At 44.4% G+C, this 21,085-nt stretch overlaps 1 protein-coding gene across 2 annotated transcripts in view; it reads left to right on the plus strand.

Annotated features, from left to right (window-relative positions):
• Nucleotides 1-104: 104 nt before the first annotated feature.
• LOC8051692 (spectrin alpha chain) overlaps nucleotides 105-21,085 on the plus strand; it is a 69,717-nt gene continuing 48,736 nt past the window's right edge. For both annotated transcript variants that reach the window (XM_029986214.3, XM_029986215.3), the window contains exons 1-17: nucleotides 105-208; nucleotides 2,941-3,222; nucleotides 3,784-3,909; nucleotides 4,073-4,213; nucleotides 4,347-4,430; nucleotides 4,530-4,634; nucleotides 5,032-5,123; nucleotides 7,534-7,678; nucleotides 8,105-8,221; nucleotides 10,457-10,630; nucleotides 10,710-10,811; nucleotides 12,649-12,897; nucleotides 14,015-14,092; nucleotides 14,385-14,540; nucleotides 14,653-14,795; nucleotides 15,307-15,481; nucleotides 15,609-15,677. In XM_029986214.3, the coding sequence (XP_029842074.1) occupies nucleotides 2,980-3,222; nucleotides 3,784-3,909; nucleotides 4,073-4,213; nucleotides 4,347-4,430; nucleotides 4,530-4,634; nucleotides 5,032-5,123; nucleotides 7,534-7,678; nucleotides 8,105-8,221; nucleotides 10,457-10,630; nucleotides 10,710-10,811; nucleotides 12,649-12,897; nucleotides 14,015-14,092; nucleotides 14,385-14,540; nucleotides 14,653-14,795; nucleotides 15,307-15,481; nucleotides 15,609-15,677 (2,199 nt within the window). In that variant the 5' untranslated portion in view covers nucleotides 105-208; nucleotides 2,941-2,979. The remainder of the gene's footprint in view (nucleotides 209-2,940; nucleotides 3,223-3,783; nucleotides 3,910-4,072; nucleotides 4,214-4,346; nucleotides 4,431-4,529; nucleotides 4,635-5,031; nucleotides 5,124-7,533; nucleotides 7,679-8,104; nucleotides 8,222-10,456; nucleotides 10,631-10,709; nucleotides 10,812-12,648; nucleotides 12,898-14,014; nucleotides 14,093-14,384; nucleotides 14,541-14,652; nucleotides 14,796-15,306; nucleotides 15,482-15,608; nucleotides 15,678-21,085) is intronic.

Below are 21,085 nucleotides of genomic sequence, written 5' to 3' on the forward strand. Positions count from 1 at the left end.
CTTTAAGAACACTAACGAATATTTATTATATTTTGTCGCTGTCAGAGGGTGCTGCCGGAAGCGTTCGGCGGAAGTTTTCCGAAAAATGAAAGAATCTGCACCGAAGCGTCGCTGCACGGCCAGTGACGGCAACTCGGATTGACCTCGTCAAGCCGTCGCCATCTTACGTAAACTCGTCCGGTGGATATCCAACTTTTTTTCTCTGAAAGTAAGTCCGCATTTGATTTCATTCTTTTCCAAACAACGCTAAGCAACGATCCGCCCCGAAATATCTTAACTTGTTACCAAATCGCGTGCGTGAGCACTTCTCAGAAACAGCCGCAGGTTAATTGCCGGATGACAACGCCCAGGCCCGGAGATGTTCTCACGCGAGCGCCCTGATTCATTCGTATTTATTACAACCGAAATCCCGAGGGATCCATTTCTCGTTTTGGCTACTCGATCGCTTAACGCAAATACAGAAGCATTCAGTGTGCGTTTGAAAACATTAGCGAAGTGACCGGTACCCGAGGCATCCTAACGACCTTCCTTCACGTTTGTAGACATTTTGAGATCACTTTGTGAGGCTTCAGATATTTCACTCATACTCTAAATAGTGTTGGGCTTGTCGTACCTCAGTCGTGATATGCTTCGATTTGTGTTAAACAGATCTACGCCTTATTTATTTTATGTTTATTATTGACCGGCAAGATCGTGCTGTACTAGTACCGTGCTACCATTTGGGGAGGGGCCGGTCGGGCACGTTGCAAGGCTTTACGCACTCCACGCACGCGATGCGATATGAGAGATGCGATCGGAGAAGTCACTACCGGTTTCCACTTTTTCCGCTGCTATTTCTGGTGTCGTGCTCGTTTTTTTGTTTTTTTTTTAGATCTGGCATTTCTATCTTGAGCTGAACACTTCTTTCCCTCAATTTAATCGGATGTAAAGGCACGCGTGAAAGATCGGTGGAGGCTCTACTTTCCTAGATCGAAGAACTGCGCCTTTAGTTTTGTCTAGTGCTGTAATAACGTTATAAATATATATAAAAAATACAAAATTAAAAAAAAAGCTTAGTCCCCCCCCCCCCCCCCTCCCTCCCTCCCTCCCTCCCTCCCGGATCCCTCCCTTCCTTCCCCGGCTATTATTGGTTTTCTTCTTTTTTCTAGCGAACAGTAGGCACAGTGTCGCTGATTCATTATGCTCCAGATATGCAGCTCCTGCTGCTGCTGACCTTGTAGTTTCAGGCAGATAACATTGCGCAACTTATCTGCAATCGTCCACATTCCTGACGGGCTATGCTCGGTCCACTGTAGCTAAACACTTCGCAAGCGCCCGTTTTTTTTTTTTTTTTCGGTGTCTTTTGGTATAATAATCTATCTATCATGATGGAGCTATTAAAATTTTTTTCATGACTGCATAAATTTCATGATAGCATAATTTTCATGACTGCATAAGTCTCTAGGACACCCTGTCATTTTGGTGTTTTTTAGACTTCGTCTCATTATTAACTGTGTTGTGCGTTTTTTTTTTTTTTTTTTTGAAAGTGGATTAAGAAAGAAAAGGCTCAAATTGGAGAGCTAGATCACTTTGTCATTCAACGCACCTCATCAGTAAAGTGCATGGGCGTGGTCATGGCTTTGGACTAGGAGGGAGCAAATTGAGTTCATACTAATCATAGAGGTTTTTTTTTTTTTTTTTTTCTGTGAGCAAATTTTGTTTGATATAGAAATGCTCTGCGATACAGCATAGTTACTGGCAGGTTTAAACAACCTGCCCCACCCAAAACCCCGTTGATGGGAATTTCGCTGTAATGAATGCTTGCCATGTGAAATGCATACCTGTCCACTACAGTGTGGTCCACAATGAATTTCCTGTCAGTGTCGCTCCATAACGCTCTTTACTTTTATTGTAAATTTGTTGTGTTTAGAAAACCAAGTGAGAGAAGGAGAAAGAGAGGGCAAGTATACTTTCTGATCCACAGTCAGCCTTAAATAGTTGGAAAGGGCCCTTTATTATTATTTGCATTAAAGAAGGTGTCATTGCAATTTATTTTAGTGCCTGTCTTGAGCCTTTTGGGCAGTGCTACTTTTATCTCCACGCTGTTCATGTACAGAGATCCCGTGAAGTTATTGGAGAACTTAAATGATCTTGCAAAAGCAGGGATACAGTCAGGAGCCTGGCCATGACTGCTCACTTCTAACACACTTCTTGTCCCGTTTATGTACAGAGGATTGGGGCCTCTGCCTTTTACAGTACCTAAGTCATTTGTACATGGCTTCATGTTTAAACAAACAAGACCCATAGGGACCCACCCAGAGCATATAAAGTTTAAATAAATGTATTAATTGAAGGTGGTCTAAATTAGTGTCAATTCAGGCACTATTCAGGCCACTGTACTTCTAAAGGCAACAACACTGCTGCCCAGAAAACATCATTTATAGTAGGGTACCGTTAAAAGCTCCTTTTGACTGACTTCTTTGCATTATTTCAAAATTTTCTCGGCGATTTAGATCAACATTGCTCAAAGTCCAAAGTTCACAGTGCATGGAAGCCAGAATTGAACAACTCTTGCACTTTTATTCCATGAGCATGCACCCATATCGTGGCCACTGCTTGATCTTGATGAGACCAATACAAGAATATTGCAAAAGCAAGGGTTGGACTCAGGCTAACAATGAAATCTCGCTTTCCTTACAGATTTTTTTAAATGTGAGAGTTATTCGGCCATCTCATGCCATTCTGCCCAACCGGCACAGCATTTGGAGGCTGTTGGCCTGTCTTAACTGCAGGAATAATCGGTACAGATCCAAGAGGCGTCGCATTACGCTCGAGGAGGAAAGAAGGGAGAGGGAGATTAGAGAGAGAAAGAATAATGCCTAAAGAAATGTCAAAAATTTTCAAGTCTTGAGCCTCTTTATGAGGGACTCGCGGTTGCTGAAAACTGCACCCGTTTTTCAGGACTGCCGTGCAGGCTGACGCCACCGAGAGCGGGCGACGATGGATGTCCAGCCGAGGGACATCAAGGTCCTGGAGACCGTGGATGACATCCAGGACCGGAGGGAGCAAGTTCTGGGCCGCTACTCGCAGTTCAAGACAGAGGCCCGTCACAAGCGGGATCGGCTCGAGGAGTCTCGCCGCTTCCAGTACTTCAAGCGCGATGCTGACGAGCTCGAGTCTTGGATTCACGAGAAACTGCAGGCTGCCTCGGACGAGAGCTACAAAGACCCCACCAACCTGCAGGTGGGCCCAGCTTCCCTCCCCCCTTCGTTGGGGCTGACCCTTTGCATCTCCACGTCTTTGCCTCGGGATAGGAGATGTTGAAATAACTGGTAATGCAACTGGTAACTTCCCTCTTGTCTTCCAGTGTCCGCTTAAATTGAAGAGCCAGGCATCCATGGTACTTTGTTTGTGAGGTTGCTTAGGAAAAAAAGAAAATGAAGAAATGCCATATGTTTTCTGTTGTTTATGTTACAATTATGCACACGGTATTTATTACCTGTTCCATTTCTTAGAATCAGTGCGGATTTTATTTTGTGTTGTCTTTTTATTCTTTGTGCTTTGCTATTAATGCAAGCTTATTCTAAAGAAAACACAGCATTGTATGGCTTACAAGAAGTGCCAGGTCGTTAGACAAGCACTGCCATAAATAGCCACATCCTTGTTTCCAGAATATTGTTAATCTATTCTCTCTATGTGCCATTGCTTGTTCATTTCATATAGACTGATTACAAAAAACATGAATCAATTCTACAGATGAACTTGTATACGGTGCACAATACACAAACTTCGTTTTCTTTCCAGGCAAAAATTCAAAAGCACCAAGCCTTCGAGGCAGAAGTAGCAGCCCACGGAAATGCCATCGTGGTGCTTGACAACACCGGAATGGAGATGATTGGCTACGGTCATTTCGCCTCCGACACAATCAAGGTGAGGCAACGGATCATACTTATTTGCCTTTCGGGTTTCAAGACTGACCCGCAGTTTTAACAATAAGTGGTACCAACGTTTTATCCCATGATCGTTCATGTTCTGAACGAGCTGCGGTGTGTGTATCGGAACCTCTGTGTCAGCTACTCTTTTGATGATGCAGCAATGCCTTGATGAGCTTCATCGCCTCTGGGAGCTCCTCCTGAGCAAATTGGCGGACAAGGGACAGAAGCTGCAGCAAGCGTTGGTGTTGGTCCAGTTTCTGCGCCATTGTGATGAGGTCATGTTCTGGATCAACGACAAGGTGAACAAACTCATTATATCTATTTGGTTTATTGTATGAGTGAACTAACCTGTGCCAATCAACTTTGTATCACTTTGATGCACAATTTTTTTTTTTCGTCTTCTTAGTTTTGCGTATTACACTTGATTTCCAGGAAACTTTTGTGATGGCTGACGAGTTTGGTCAGGACTTGGAGCATGTTGAAGTTCTTCAACGCAAGTTTGATGAATTTCAGAAGGTATGATGCTAGTGCCACTTAGTCTTTTTTCTTTGTGCAGTTTGGTTCTAAACTTGTGAATGTGACCTTAACGTTTGTATTATTATCTTTCCCCCTCAGGACATGGCCAGTCAGGAGTTCCGAGTGACCGAAGTGAACGAACAGGCAGAGAAGCTGATCAATGGTGATCATCCCGAACGAGAGACGATCCGAAAACGGAGGGAGGTGGGTGCTTTGATCATACTTAGTTTTTTTTATTTATTGTTTATTTATGTGTCCCTAGATGCCCCAAGTAGGATATTACATAGAGGGGCATATATTGTTTTCTTGTTTTGGCCTAAAGTTTTTGTTGTGGGAATTTGACCTTTCTAAATGTAAACATTGACATTTATGCAGAATTTATTACTAATTAATAGTATTGTGCGAGTATTTAAAGGGGAGGTATGCCCTTTTGTCAATGCAAGAAAATGCTTGACATGTGCACTAATTAAGTTGTTTGCACTCTTTCTATGCTTTTGCTGCAATTCTCTTGTATTGCTAGCAGAAATTTTTTTTTTGCCTCTCTGGCAATCTGCTCTGGAAATGCTCTCTTGGTGAGCCTTTCCCTGTTTCTTTTCCCAAGGAATTGAACGAGGCCTGGAACAAGTTGAAGTCCCTCACCCTGCTGCGACAGGAGAGGCTGTTTGGCGCGCACGAGATCCAGCGGTTCAACAGGTCTGTGAGGCCGTTCACTTTCACTAGACGCTGAATCAAGATCGGGATTTGTGGTTCCAATCTTATATGATCTAGCTGGCATGTCGTCAGAATAAAGTGGCTTTTTTTTTTTTTAGCTTTTCAGTTAACAAAACAAAGTGTAGCTGACAAACCAAAAAGTGTTTTGTTAGCTTTTTAGCTAACAAAATAAAAAAATGTTGCTTTTTTGTTTTGTAAGTAGTTGTGTCTAAAACATAATTGCATACAAACTGACTAATCATATAATTTTAAAAACTTCAAATATCAAATTGAATGATGTTTGCAAGGTGTAAAAAATGGGCCCTTCAAGAAAGAAGGCATCCCATTTCTATGCTAAATTTAAAAGAGCTTTGCAACAATTTCACTGCTTTGCTTAAATAACTTGGGAGTCTGTGTCTCGACCTTACTGAAGTAAAGAACAAAAAACCGCTTTTGCCTGCATGTCCTAGTTTTTTTATTTTAAAATTGGACAAAGATTGAGGTTTTCGGCACCTTTCAACTCCTTCACCATCTTCCGAGTCACGTGCACTGTGACGTCAATGGGGGTCGCACGGAGTTTCGGTAAAGATCTCTTTCTAGAGCCAGCAGTGAGCAGCGAGAACTTATCTGCTCGCGGTTGGTGACCACGTGCTGGCGCAGCGCGAACAATATGGTTCCTAAGCAAGGAAGTTATGTTTTCTTAACAACATGCATGGCATTGTAGTTGTCCACTCTGGAATCAAAACTAATTGATATCTTCTTGTCAGTCAGTCGGTCGGGTACTTCGTGTCAGTATAAAAGAAATGCTAATTATAATCTGAATTGGCAATCAGATTACTGTGTATTACTTTTTTGTATCAAGACTTTCCTGGCACCAATAGACCCTTTTCAGAAGTCAGTCGAGCAACCTTGGTGGTCGCCGTTTGCTCCCGAAGCGCGTGATTGGATCCGAGTCCTCGCTGAATGCTGACGCAGCCCTCGTGTTCAATACATGCTCGGAGTATGTGAGCAAGCAGTAGCGGACAGGCGCTGGCACTGACTTTCGAAAGGGTCTATTGTGACTCCTCAGATTCATGGTGTGTAAGGGCAGGAAGGGTCCTTGATGTGCCGAGAAAAAAAAAAAGTAGAATTGTAGCACATGCAAAATAACTTTACCAAATATGTACACAAACTGTTCACAGCGACATGCTTTCTTAACTTTATTTTTTTTTTTTTTTTTGTACATGCCCTGTAATGGCAGCAGCCTTCACACGTAGGACCTATAGTCCTAGCAATAAATGAGCACAAACATAACCAGAACAGGATTAAGTTACAACAAACACATCTTAAAACACAAGAAGACGTGCTGCTTGGTAGAGCATTCACACTACATAAAAACTGCGGATACTTTCCAATGCTTTGCATTGGTGCCAGTTCTCTTACTGCAGGCAAATCGCACCCACTACAGCACCACTGACGGTGGGTGTGCTTTGCTCTGGTGCACCAGTAAGCCGGGGAAAATGCGACAGCAGAGCTAATACACCTCCTCGTTCCTAAGATATTAGCAAAATTGTTAGAAAAGATCCTAAATTTTTAGAGAACAATACTATTTAGTTTTGAAGATCAAATTGAAGACACCAATATTCAAATCACTATCCAAAGTTTCAAATATTTGCATTTGCCTCGTAATAATAAGGTTGAAGTTTTTTTTTAGCTGACAAGCGCCCGCTGTTAACATTCCCCAAACTTGGGAATTCTGAAAATTATATGTCTATACTCTGCGACAACTTTTCTTGGCAATGCAGTGGAAGGTAGAGGCCCGCGTCCCCTCTCTCATTTTGAGTGTGCGCGGGCTCTCCTCCTCTCCCCGGAAATGGGGGAGGAGGAGAGCCTGCGTACACTCAGAATGGGAGAGGGGAAGCGGGCCTGTACCTTCCACTGCATTGCCAAGAAAAGTTGTCGCGGAGTATAGTGCCCACGCCCTCCAAAGCGCCGGCATCAGCCAAAATAGTTTACCCTGTTGCGGCGGCCATCAGACCGCCAGCAGCGATGATGGGGATGTTACGTGAACATTATTGTTTTCTCCGATCCCATTCGCTCTGCCTTCAAAGCTCTTTATTGGCTGCAACCTTGGTTTCTACCGATTTGACCGGACAAGAGCCCATGTCTCGATTAACCCAGTTTTCACTGAAAGTGGGGTGGCCGGCTTCATGGTATTTTACGGTAGATACGTATGCGCAGCATCTTTTTTTTTTTATTGGGCTCGCTAATTGTCTCCAGTACCCTGTCCAATTACCTTTGCATACAAGGTAGCCGAACTACATCAATAAACAAATGCTCGTTGAGTTCTTGCGGTTTTCACAGAACGGCGCACCATCCACGAAACATTGCAAGGTGTCGAACTTTCTCTGAAGGGCGTGTGCCGTCGCTGCAGGGATGCTGACGAGACCATTACCTGGATCACGGAGAAGGATGTGGTGCTGTCATCGGATGACTACGGCCGGGACCTAGTGAGCGTGCAGACTCTCCAGCGTAAGCACGAGGGCATCGAGAGGGACCTCGCTGCTCTAGAAGACAAGGTATTGTGTGCGGCTCGGTTGGCTCGAACCCTTTGACGCAGCATGTGTGAATTGCCATTGTGGCACTCTTATGACGAGAGTCTTATTATTTATTCACTTTGTATGAGTGTGAACTGTAGCCACTGACAAGACGAGAACGGCAGGGAAGAGTTTTAATTGTCTTGTTCCTGGCACGAACTACGTACCTTCGATTATGCTTGGGCGTCTCGCAAGGCTCTAGCACGCACTGGAGGCTGGGCATTGTAAAAAAAACGCCCTGCTCTTCCCACCTTGTCAGCGACGATAGTTGAGCAATTATTCAATGCCTCTCACTGCTATTAGGGTATTTTTCAGTTGTAGTATTCTGATCGTGCAAGGCTACGCCTTGCGAATCTGCGTGTTTGGTGTGCAACTTAACCAGGCTGCTGTGAACCCCTTCTGCCTCAGGTGATGACCTTGGGTCAAGAGGCTGACAGGCTGTGCAGCATCCACAGTGACCATGGAGATCAGATTAGAGGAAAGCATGCTGAGATTATGGCCACTTGGGAGATGCTGAAGGCCAAGGTAAGCCACCTGGGTATGTGGGTGCTTGCGGCCTCTTGTTTTAAAGGTGCTCTGTCACAGACTCTGACGCTAGTCACTCTTCTGTGGAAATATGGCGGCAGCGATGGATGGGCTCAAGCTGCTCAAGCTTATTTTGTTATAACTGCAATAAATTAAATGAAGCCCGCTGCATTTTTTTTTTTTTTTTTACTGAAGATTAAAAAACATTGTCCTTTTTGTAAGCATGCTCATAAGTGGTACAAAGTCCCTGCTGAGTTGTAAATATTAATGGTATATTGCACAAATGTTCCACAAGGAATTGTTGTAGGTGCAGACATGCTGCAGGTTCATTTGTGCCGTTCCTGTTTAGCCATTCTTTCTGAATATTTTATTGGTTTTAATTTTATGCTTGTAACACTATCAGAAGGTAGTACATACTCTTGCCTTTGCCTGAAAGCTGGTAATAGTATTGACTAATAAATAAAAAAAAAAAAAAGAGAGCCGTTTATAACTCCCTGTAACGCCGAATTAGAGCGCAGCTCTTGAGGTGAAGGAAGAAAGGGTACCGAGGGTCACGTGTTCTTGGGGGAGGGGTCGCGTGATCTGGGGGGAGGGGCACGTGACCTTGGGGGTGTCACGTGACCTGCGGGGGGGGGGGGGTGTCACGTGGCCTCACAAGTATGCCGACGGCGACGCCACTCAAGCCGGAAACGGACGTCTAAGAGCTGCGCTCTAAAACTAAGAAAACTTGCTGGTGGATTTTTTTTTTGCATTATCGTAAACATTTTAAGTGTTGAATTATATTTAAAAGTATAACTGCCTCTGGCTGACAGCATTTGGCTAAATCTGACAAGCTTCTCTACAAAATAAACATTCTTTTAATCATCTTGATATCTCTAGAATGATCTGATTTCAATAGTTCCAAGGTGTAGTCTCTGTGTCTGTATATGTGTCTAGATTAAGACCAAGGTACAGTTGTGTGCTATATGAAGGTGAACGCCGGGCCGTCGACCGCCGGTTAGGCATTCACCTTCATATTGCGATAAGAAAGCGAGGCGTCACGGCAGCCGCGTCATCGCGCTGATAGCACGGAGCGGCGCACGGTCTGGCGTTCACCTTCATATCGCGATGAAAAAACGAGCCACCACGGCAGCCGCGTCATGGTGCTGATAGCACGAAGCGGTCGACGGTCCGGCGTTCACCTTCATATTGCCAGCGGGTGTGCATGCGGAGGATGCAGTGAATACTTCCCGAGAAGCGACCAGTGCCCATGAGGCAGGTGTTGTATTTCGGGTTACATTGGAGCTTCTGTTTCACGGCCTGATGTAAGAACAATGTGCGCTCATCCAGTTGAGTTATGCACACGGCGCGCCTCTCGTTATGAAATCTACTGGCAAGTGTAATATTACCTCATTTATGTAGGTTTACCGACAAACGTAACAGTTCTGAATTCAGTACTATTGGCCAAATATTTATAAAATCTTATAATGTGATTTTCTCAACAGCACTCTTTATTATTTTTTTATGTTCTACCAGATATTGTGCTAGTATATCAAGGGCTATGAGCAGTAAATTATTATTTTATTATGGGGGTGGGTGGTATCTTTTAGACGTTTAAAAGGAGGTTGGCCAATGTTCACTTTGGTCTTATTGGCTGTTTTCCTGCAACAAAGAATGGCTGGTTTTAATTTTTAATACAGAATGAGAGCTTTGAAAATGTGACAATTAGATTAGTAAAATATACATTCTAGAGAAATATCTGCTTGCTACTTCTAGTGGCTGATCTTTATGGCCCATTCTGTGTTGTGAATTTTCTATTCATGCATTCTGTAACTAAGATTCTGCATTGCATAGACTTCTAATCTTCAATGAGTTTACAAGTAGCCAAACTTGCCAACATCTCAAATCCTGACTTAAGGCAGGTGTCTGCTTCCACATCTATTTGCCAATTTGTCAATCAAAGAATTCAGTGTTGTGGAGTTAGTAGCATCAGTCTCATCTCAAATGAATGGGAGCAGTTCTATGGCACACTTGCAAGTGCCACATCTTAGCCAAATGGCAGATTTGTCAGCCTACAACAAAGGAAAGAAGACTTTTGTGCCGTGATGCTGGCATTTGGGATGCCAGTTGTAAATGATCATCAACATACACCAAGCGCAATTGCTTACTACATTGTCATTGATAATGATGATATGCCAAGCCCGCTTGTTTCCTATGTCAAGTGTGCCTCGTCGAAATGGACCTGTCTGCCTGCAGGCTCAAGAGCGAAGGCGTCGCCTGGACGAATCGTACCTGCTTCACCGCTTCCTGGCTGATTTCCGGGACCTTGTGTCCTGGATCCATGATATGAAGGCTATCATCTCGGCGGACGAGTTGGCTAAGGACGTCGCCGGAGCAGAAGCTTTGCTGGAACGCCACCAGGAGCACAAGGTATGCCTTTGTGGCACCCTTTCTGGTGTTCTGCCCCGAGACTTGAGGCATTTACTATTGACTTGCTTTTTCTGCTCAGGGCGAGATTGATGCCAGGGAAGACAGCTTCCGCTCCACTGCTGAGGCAGGACAGATTCTTCTGGATCAGAAGCATTATGCTGTCGACGAGGTCAAAGAAAAAGTAAGTGAGTCGTGTGGCGCCTTGAAGGTGCCTTTATGTGAAGGTGAAACGGTACAAGACTCATTGAGTGAAGGAGTTGAATCATTCAAGTAACGAGTCATGCTCGTTATTTGAATGAAAAAATTGACTTTCTGATTCAATTAAAAAGTCAAGTGGGACGATAGGGCTTCCAAACGGTGTAAGAAGCGGGAAAATGTGCCGGTTTATTTGTGCATTGTTAGGTGGTAAAAAAATCGAAAGTCAAATTTGGGGGTTTTACGTGCCAAATCAACAACAGGCATCTGGCACGCCCCAGCAGAGGACTGGGGATTAATTTCGACCACCTGGGGATCTTTTGACATGCAACTGAAAGCTCGATTACACGGCCCCTTCTCCGCAATAAGCCTCCGTCAAATTGTGGTCACTTTGGCCAGGATTCGAACACACCACCTGGGGATCCATAGGCCGGCGCTTTGCCTCGGAGCCACTGAGGCAGCTGTTGTTAGGAGGCGGACGAGAGATTGGACCCCTGCTTTTTTACAACAGAGCTGTTAAGGGCTAGTTTCTTCAGTATCGTGTTCGTCAGCAAACAAATGATGACACAAAACTCTGGACAGCTGCCGCCATCAATGAGTGATGGCGGCAATCAGACAACCGACTTGCCGGTTGTCTGGTTGCCACCGTCGCTTATAGCTGGCAGCAACCTTTCCACCCTGGTTTTCACCAAAGTGGAAAGGCTGAATTTCTTTAGGCGTCATCCTTGAGGTTGTTCGAGAGGTCGTCCTAGAAGTCATCCTTGAGGACGTCCTAGACGTCGTCCTCAAGGTCGTCCTAGAAGTTGTCCTTCAGGTCGTCCTAGACATTATCCTCGAGATCGTCCTAGAAGTCGTCCTTGAGGTTATCTTGGGTGTCGTCTTTGAGGTCGTCCTAGACATCGTCCTAGAAGTCGTCCTTGAGGTCGTCTTAGACGTCGTCCTTGAGGTCGTCCTTGAGGTCGTCTCACCATAGTACAGTTCCCCTGGTTTTCCTTCTTCACCAGAGTGGAAAGGCTGAAAGGTTTTAGGTTTTAGCAGTCGCATCACCAGCCTGCCACAAATGGCACCACAGTGTATGGGCAATTTCCGCTGGGACGCTTGTTGGAGGAGTGGGAGCACTCTTATAGAAGAAGAGGTTTTTCCTCTACGTTTAAAAAAGGACTGCAGGAATGCAATGTGCATCCCTGTTAAGGCCCGTTCACACTCTTGCGACCGAGTACGACTGAGAGAGACGAGATCTCTTACAACTTCTTAAATGTTTTTAGAATGAGGGAACAGACTGACATTGTGGCACCATCTATGCGGTGACCCTGGAACTGCATTTCACAAGAGCGAAGGTTTTGCGGGATTTTCGAGGTCAAATGTGCGTAATACCCATAGAAAGGCTCGTTTATAACATTGTCAAAAGTTTTTCGAGCCAAGAAAGAAAGGATAATGCTCGAGAAATAAAAAAAATATGCCGGACCGCCGAGTTTACGCTGCTTCCCAATAGATGGCACCAGTGTGTTTTTTGGTTTAAGAGGTTTTAAGGAACCCAGGTTTAAGAGGTCGCAAGAGTGTGAACGGGCCTTTAAGGTTGACTTTTACAGTTCCAGAAAATTTTTCTTCTAGTTAGGAAATGGTGACCATCATGCCAGTGTCTAAGATAATATTGGTGGAACAGCTTCTTGAGAGTCCTTAGTTAAGAAAGATCTGCGGAGAAGCGTGGCATCAACATTCTACCACTCTAGCCAGGAAGCTTGCTAGACATGAAAGTCGGAGTCGCTGCGTGCATATTCGCTGCGAGGCTCCAGTGTCGTCAAACATATTTCACGTCCTTGCAGCTGACAACCCTGGAGAGCGAGAAGGGGGTGCTGCTGTCGCTGTGGGAGGAACGGCGCATCCTGTACGAGCAGTGCATGGACCTGCAGCTGTTCTACCGGGACACGGAGCAGGCGGACACCTGGATGGCCAAGCAGGAGGCCTTCCTGGCCAACAGGGACCTGGGCGACTCGCTCGACTCAGTCGAGTCCCTGCTCAAGAAGCACGAGGACTTTGAGAAGTCCCTCAACGCCCAGGAGGAGAAGATCAAGGTATGTGCATGCACGCACAACTGTGTGCTTGGGCTCTTTAAGGGAGATACTGGGTCCTTTCAGTTTACCTGCACCATTGTAGAAAAGTGTAGCATGGTGCAGAAAAGTGCAGCATGGTGCAGAAAAGTGTAGCATAATGCAGAAAAGTGCAGTGCAATGTATCCGGTCGTGCTCTGATATAGGCCGCACTTGTAAATCGAATATGGTCGTGTGCCCCGAGTGTGGGCAAATCGAACGTAGCAGACATACTCTGGTTCACCTTGAGATTTACCTCGGCAGACGCTACGAGTCCTCCCAGCCGGTCCAGTGCTGTAAATGTGTCACGTTACTACGCGCCCCACGCGTTGTCGTGGCAATCCCGAAGGTCACGCGACATTCACACGCCATTGGATTGGCCTAGATGGCTTATAATGCCCTCTGTGGTCCATCGTAAGGTGAAACGCAGTAGAGTTGGTGCTTTGGCACCTAAAATGCCACGTTAGCTGTTAAGAGCAGGCTGCGATAAAAAGTTCATATTGAGTAACCAACAAGTTTTAGGCCACAAAGCGTTGTGTATGCAAATTGTAGTCCGCTTATGAGAGACTAGTTTCACAACAAGCATAGGGATGGTGGAGCCTGCGAAGTTTGCTCTCTTCCTTCTTGAAAGCTTACAAGCTTCAGTATATACATCTTACACACGTTAGTATACACTGTTGTCAGTTTCAAACAAATTCTACGCATATCATATTAAAGAGAGAATGTAACAGAAAGAACACATTTCATTAGACAGAGCCTGAGCAGTTACAGTGTATTTCCTACACTGTCTTTGACTGGTTTTTGTGTAGGCTTGGACAGTTCTTTACATTTTTTCTTATTTCAATTATATTTAATGTTCTGGGAAGCTTTTTGGGGGGGGGGGAGGGGGGGATGTCACACAATGCACGTAAACAAAACTGTTTGGAAGTACTAGCATGGCTGAGCGTAGCTTTACAAGGTGTTACAGCTGCATTGCAAGAAAAACTAACTTGCTCGAAGCTCTCCCACAGTCTAGTATCGCAGTTCTTGGAGGTAACAGCTGTTTACTGCGTTACACTTTTTTTTTAATGTTTAACAGGCTTTTTAATTTTTCTGCTTTCAGGCTCTTGATGAATTTGCAACCAAGCTCATTGAAGGGCACCACTACGCGGCGGATGACGTCGCTCAGAGAAGAGCTGCGGTATGTACGACCCTCCTCTGTTCCCGTGTCTTCTTGACGAGAGTGTATTGAGGTCTTTGAAAGTGGGGATTGATTGACGTGATTTTTCAGCTTTGCATTTTTGTAAATGGCTTGCCATCTCCTCCCCTCCTTCCTTTATCGTTTTCCTGTACCCCATTCGCCCGGACATGACTGCATCTTGGGTGACTTGCGAATCACCCCGAGTCCCTTCCTTTCTCTTCCGTGACTCGTGTGCAGCAATTCTCGCGAATTCTCTGGCCCTTGTCAAAACTGGCGTGACCATCTTTTTCAGCTCCTGGAGAGGAGGAACGCCCTGCTGGAGCGCTCTCGCACCCGCCACACGATGCTGGAGGAGTCTTACCGTCTGCAGCAGTTTGAGCGAGACTGCGACGAGACCAAGGGCTGGATCAACGAGAAACTCAAGACGGCCACCGACGAGAGCTACCTGGTATGCCCGTGCGGCTCGAGGGGTGGGGGGGAGGGGGGGGGGGGGGGGGGTAGGGGGGTAGGGGGGCCAGAGCCGTGTCTGACTTTTCTTGACTTTTCTCCGTCTTGTCAAGGACCCCACCAACCTGAATGGGAAGGTGCAGAAGCACCAGAACTTCATTCAGGAGCTGAACGCCAACCGCAGCCGCGTGGAAGACATCACAAGCACGGGCCAGGAGCTGATCGAGGCCAAGCACTACGCTTCGGACCGCATTGGGTACGTCCTTCGGTTTTCTCATGGCGGCCGTTTTAAAATGCGCCATTCTTGCGCTCTGCCATTGACCTTGGGTCGTAGGCCATCAGGTTTTTTGCATTTGTCGTGACCCTCAAAATTGTTCGTCCGTTACTCTCATCATTTAGCAATGTTCCCAAAACTTCTACTTTAGAATTCATACTTGTGCATAAACACGAAAGCTTGTATTGGTTGTTGCCACCTTTTTTTGTTTTTTTTCCTGATATTGCCTTTCTTGAAGCTGGTAAAAATTTGAATGATAAAATACAGAGAAGCGATCATTCCAGAGGTTGAAAGCGTCTGAATGTATGCTCGGGGCAACTTTCTATGGCATTTTAGAAGTGAAGGGTGCACTTGCACATCTTTGATTGGCGCTCAAAATGCTCAAGTGCCCACATGCCCGTGGCTTTCGCTACGTAGCCATAGAAAGTTGTAGGAGAGTGATGCGACGTGAGAATGTTGTCTATTTGACTGCGCCTTGTGCTTTCCCACGCAGCCAGCGCATGGAGGACATCATCACGCTGTGGCAGGCACTGACCGAAGCCGCAGACACCAAGGGCACCAAGCTGAACGAGGCCTCGGCTCAGCAGCAGTTCAACCGCGGGGTGGAAGACATCGAGCTCTGGCTGTCTGAGGTCGAGGGCCAGCTGATGTCAGAAGATAATGGAAAGGTATGTCGCCTCTCCTTGTTTCACGCTCAAGGCTTGTCACTATAGTCAGTTCATTGTTTCGGGCAGTCGGAAGTTTGGAGCATTTTTTGAGAGTGGAGATTTATTGTGTTGCATCGATGCTTTGTAGGACCTGACAAGTGTCCAGAATCTGCTGAAGAAACATGCTCTTCTAGAGACGGATGTCAACTCCCATGCGGTATGTCTGTCATTCGAAATATTTCTGTTCTTTTTTGGGGTGTTGAGCTTGACTGTAAGTGAGTGGCTGTCTACGCTTTTTTCAGCTTTGAGCGCAGCAAGTAGAAACGGTTAAATTTTAGTAAAGCCATCTTGACCGGATAGCCTTCCAACTGATCATTACAGTTCTTGGAAATTTTTTCACTCATTGACATGTTTTCTCAGCTCAAGTAAGGACGGCTGTTCTTGGCAAAGCTTCCTGTCTAACACTATAAAAATTAAAAGCGCTAACAAAGACGTCTTTGTTAGCGCTTTTAAATTTTATAAGTCATGAACCAACTTGCCCGCTTTGCCACTTTAGTTAACTAACACTATAGTCTGCAACATTACTGAAAAACTTGCAATGGAATATGAAACTAGCAAAAGCACGTTCTTGTGGATGTTTTGTGATGTGAAGCTCAAGCAAAATAGCGTTAAGCAATTCATTGTAAACCATAACGTGCTTTTTTCTCTATATTACTTAATATTTAGGGTTGTGTGAATTTTCGAATAAAAGTTTTAAATAATGCGCTATTCGATATTCGCTTGGAGATGGATCTGCAATATTCATACTTTTAGAAGTGTCGATTGCGGCAAGTTAGCCTCCCAGGAGCCTCCCGAAGTTTGATCACATCTCCCAATTGTACGAAAGCGACCTCAAATCTCCCAAGAAATAGCCACTGTAGGGTGTTTGTCAGGTCGTCGAGTGAAGTGCGGAACGCCAAACTACTCTGTTTCCCCTAGTTTAGTTGGAACGATCAATGGCGCTTTCAAAAGCCAAGAAGAAGTTCTTGCAAGTATTTTTTTTTTTTTTTTATTTTATTTATCAATACTGCCAGCCCTTTTAGGGCCAAAGCAGGAGTGGATGATACAGAAATATTGGCACATTTGTCTCTGATACAAATTAAAACAACAATACTTGTGTGCACACACTCTCCTTCTAGCGCACACAACCATAACAATAGCTTAACTTCTAACAAAGCAATATCACTTAATACAAAACATCGTCTCCTTATACAATTCAAAAACACAGCAAGTAGAACATTTTAACACTCAAAAACCGCATCTAAGGCATTTGAAAAAATGGAAAAAGAATCAAGATTTACTATTTCACTTGGAAGTTTATTCCATAATTCAATTGTACGCACAAAAAAAGACTGTTTGAATGCATTTATTCTAGCATTAATGGGTGCTACCATCTTCGAATGGTGTAAGCGCTGAGAGTGAAATGTTCTTGGCTTTAGGTATTTTGAGCCATCTATTTTTAGGAGGTTATTATATATCTGAAAAAACAACTTCACCCGCTGACATGCCCCTCTGTTTATTAAAAGCTGTAAATTTGCTTTTGTTTTAAGTCCCGTGACCGACGTGGTCCGTCTAAAATCCGAAAAGATTACACGTGCCGCCAGTGATTGTACATCTTCGAGTTCCTTAACAAGACAGCATTGCCAAGGATCCCAGACCGCAGACGCATATTCAAGGATAGGCCTAATAATGGTTTTATATGCTAAAAGTCTAACCGAGGGAGGAGCTCCGCCTAGCGTTCTTTTTAGAAACCATAGCTTGTTAGTTGCCCTTTTTCGAATGTATTCCACATGTTTGCTCCATTTTAAATCACTTGCGATAATCACTCCTAAATATTTATAACTCTCAACGTTCGTCAGCTTGAAGCCACAAACAACATAGTTGAATGTCAATACAGTTTTTTTTAGTTGAAACATGCATGTACTGCGTTTTGTGAACATTAATCATCATGTTATAATCTTGGCACCACGACGCAATGCCTGATAATGTGCTGCTCAAATTTATCTGGTCTTCGACTGAATATACGGGTGTGTAAATTACGCAGTCATCTGCAAACATTCTTATTTTTATGGGGCCGCTAGTTGAAATTGAAAACAAGCTGTTAACATATATCAAAAAAAAAAATTCTGAGATCATACACGGCTGAATTTCCATGCTTTGTCACTTCGCGGAAAGGTGACAAGTATGGATTCTGTACCACGTGCACCTGGGATGTGAGCGTTTCGCGTGGCAGTAAGGCCGACATTAAGATACACATCGCTTCACAAAGGCTATGTTCTATGTTTGTGCTGCAGAAGGGCTGTGCACTATCTGCAGTTTCCTCCAAAACAAATGCAAAGACAGTGTGATCTGCACAGGGTGCCTCTTCACAGGATTTTTTGTCTGCGGTAGCAACTGAAGCCTTCCCCCCTCCCTTTCCTTAACGACTGGCACAGTCAAAATATATCACTTAGTTCCTCTACCCACTTTCTTTTTTATTGTGCAACTTCTGTAGCATCTTGTCTAAACAGGATTAAAGCTCTTTCATTATTGACACGTGTAGCCCTAACATAATCCTTTGAACCGAGACTTAGCTATCTGAGGATGTAGACAACATGGAGCTGGCTTTTCTTGGAAACTACAACATTTTTCGGAAAAATAGACTGCAGTCAAGAGGGGGAGGTGTAATGATTAGAGTGAAAAGTACCCTCTCATGTGATCATCTAGCTATCAACCCAGAACTAGAAGGTACTACTATGGGTTTGTGTGAAACTTGCATGTTCCTTTCTTATTATTGGCGTATGCTCCATTTCACCTTATGTTGTACCGCAGTGAAGGCTGGAAGCGCGAGCTCATAGCATTGACAGCTGCCCTTAATGCACGAGATCTTGTGCCGCCAAGATCCGCCCTAGAGCACGGAGCTCGCGCTCGTAGCCTTTCCTGCGGTACATCATAAGGTGAAATAGAGTATACCGACCGTCATCGTTTTCCCGTCACTTCTGCGACCTTTTGAGCGAGTGCACCAACGGAATAATCAACAGCTATCTCAGAAGCCCGATAGTCTTGGGTGGCGACTTTAATTATCCGGGTGTCAAGTGGAGAGTGTGTTCTATCCGCCCAGGCTGTCATGATTCGTCCGAGTGCAGGGAGTTTTTGTCTGTGTCTAAATCTTGCAACCTTACTCAGATGGTCACAAATCCTACGCGTGGCGATTCTGTCCTCTATTTTTTTTTTTTTCGTCTCAGCCTGACTGTATTTCCGCTTGCCACGTTCGAGAAACCATTAGCTAACACAACGCCATTCTAATTGACTCTACATTTTCTCCTGCTAAGCGTACTGTCGTTAGAGAACATTTCTAAACTATCCCAAAGCTGATTCCAGCAAACTGCTTAGCTCCTTCAACTCTTTTTCTCACAACTTTTTGGATCTTTTTGACACTCAATCTGTATCAGAGATTTGGGCTGTGCTGAACGATCAAATCGATTCCCTTTTCAAGGAGTTTGTCCCATCAATGTCAATAGGAAAGAATATAACGAGCCCTTGGTTTAATAGCTTTCTTAAAAAGCTCCTTAATAAAAAAAAATACCGGTTGTTTTCTTTGGCAAGGACAGGGGTTTCTCTTGAATCCTGGGCTAAGTATAAGGAAGATGCTAAAACGTATAAATCAGAAATAAAAAAAAGTAAATCAATATGCTATCTACTAACGCTCGAAAGATTTGCCAGACATTCTTGCCTAAACGTCAAAATCCATCTCCCATTCACAACGACAGTAGTGGAACAATAATGTCGCCCTTTGACTCTGCGTCCATATTTAACTCTTATTTTAGTTCAGTCTTTACCAAGGAGTCATTTCTTCTACCGTTAGCTTTGCATCCTGTTAGTATGAATATGGATTCAATAATATTCACTCCGTGTGGAATTGCTAAAATCATTGACCATTTGCATCCAAATTCTGCTTGTGGTGACGATAAAATTTCAGCGCAGGTTTTGAAACTATCTAAAGATAAAATGCCTTTTCCACGCCTCTTTGGAATTTTCACTAATACCCGACGATTAGAAATTTGCAAAAGTTGTTCCTATTTTTAAATCGGGTGATTGCAATAACCCGTCCAAATATAGGCTGATCTCTCTTACCAGAGTTCCTTGCAAAATAATAAAGCACGTCATCTACTCTCAAGTTATGGACTATCTGAACGATAACAGCTATCATCCCCTCAATCAGCATGGCTTTTGTAAAACCCTTTCATGCAAAACTCAGCTATTTGAATTTGTGACAGACTTGCATGACGGGTTTTAACGACTCCTCTACCACCAATGCACTCTTCATCGATTTTGCTAAGGCCTTCGACACTGTCCCTCCCATCAACGGTTACTACAGAAACTTTCAATTCTAAACATAAACAACGACGTTATCAATTGGATTTCTTCTTTTCTAGCTAATTGCCAAGTGTCTGTGTCAATAGACAACACCTCATCCCATCTAACTTCTGTAAAATCTGGTGTACCACAGAGCAGCATCTTAGGCCTTTGCCCTTTCTGGTTTACATTAATGACCTGCCTCCACTAATTTCGTCATCCGTAAGACTTTTCGCCGATGATTGTGTGATATACTGCCAGATTTCCATCCCAGTCATTCGGAAATTCTCCAACGAGACATAGACATTCTGGCGGAATGGTGCTTAACATGGCAAATGAATATTAATATTGTGGAAACAAATATGATCTCTTTCAGTCGTTCAAGAACATGTATTCCATCCTACTCTTACAACTCCATTGCCATTTCACTTGTCCCCTCTTATAAATGCCTAGGTATCACTTTCACGGAGGATCTCTCTTGGATTACTCACATTGATAACATAATTAACAAACCATCTAGAACTGTCAGTTTTCTTCGGAGGCACTTTTGCCAGGCTCGACAGGATGTAAAGTTAATGTGTTACAAAACCCTCGTTCGATTTAAACTTGGGTATTCCAGCACGATACGGGACCCTCACCAGTCTTATCTGATCAATAGGCTAAAGTCAGTTCAAAACAGGGCAGCCCGATTCATTCATTTTAACTATTCTTTCAAAAGCAGCTTGTTCAAACTTAAGGATCTTTCAAACCTAACTTCCCTTGATGTATGTCGCTAACTACCGTATTTGCACGAATATAACGCGAGTTTTTTTCCGAAATTACGTGCTCCAAAACGCACCTCGCGTTATATTCGGAATCGAGTTCAGCCACGAGGCGCGCGAGTCTGGAGAAAGCCAGAGGAGAAAGTCATCCCTCCGGCTCAATGCAAAAGATCCAATGGAAAAAGAAGTGGGGGTGTGGAGGGGCATTTTCTAGCCATGGGGCCACGTGAAGGGGCGAATAGAAAACATAAAAAAGCATTTTTATCGCTTTTGTGTTTTTACAACGCGCGCCCGCCGCACGCGCGCGCGCCATGCGGGAATGCGGGCATTGGCCAATTCGAGCCAAGCCAAGCCGGGCCAAGTCAAATCAACACAAGCCAAGACCACCGACCGCGTTTACGCAATCGTGCAACACGAGGCATTTGTTTACGAAGAGCGACCAGAACAAGAAGTGTGATCGTGTATCGGGTTCAGCAGTCTTTTTTCTGCC

The sequence above is a fragment of the Ixodes scapularis genome, unplaced genomic scaffold (assembly GCF_016920785.2).
Source record: "Ixodes scapularis isolate PalLabHiFi unplaced genomic scaffold, ASM1692078v2 PGA_scaffold3__209_contigs__length_174095766, whole genome shotgun sequence".
NCBI classification, from domain to species: domain Eukaryota; kingdom Metazoa; phylum Arthropoda; class Arachnida; order Ixodida; family Ixodidae; genus Ixodes; species Ixodes scapularis.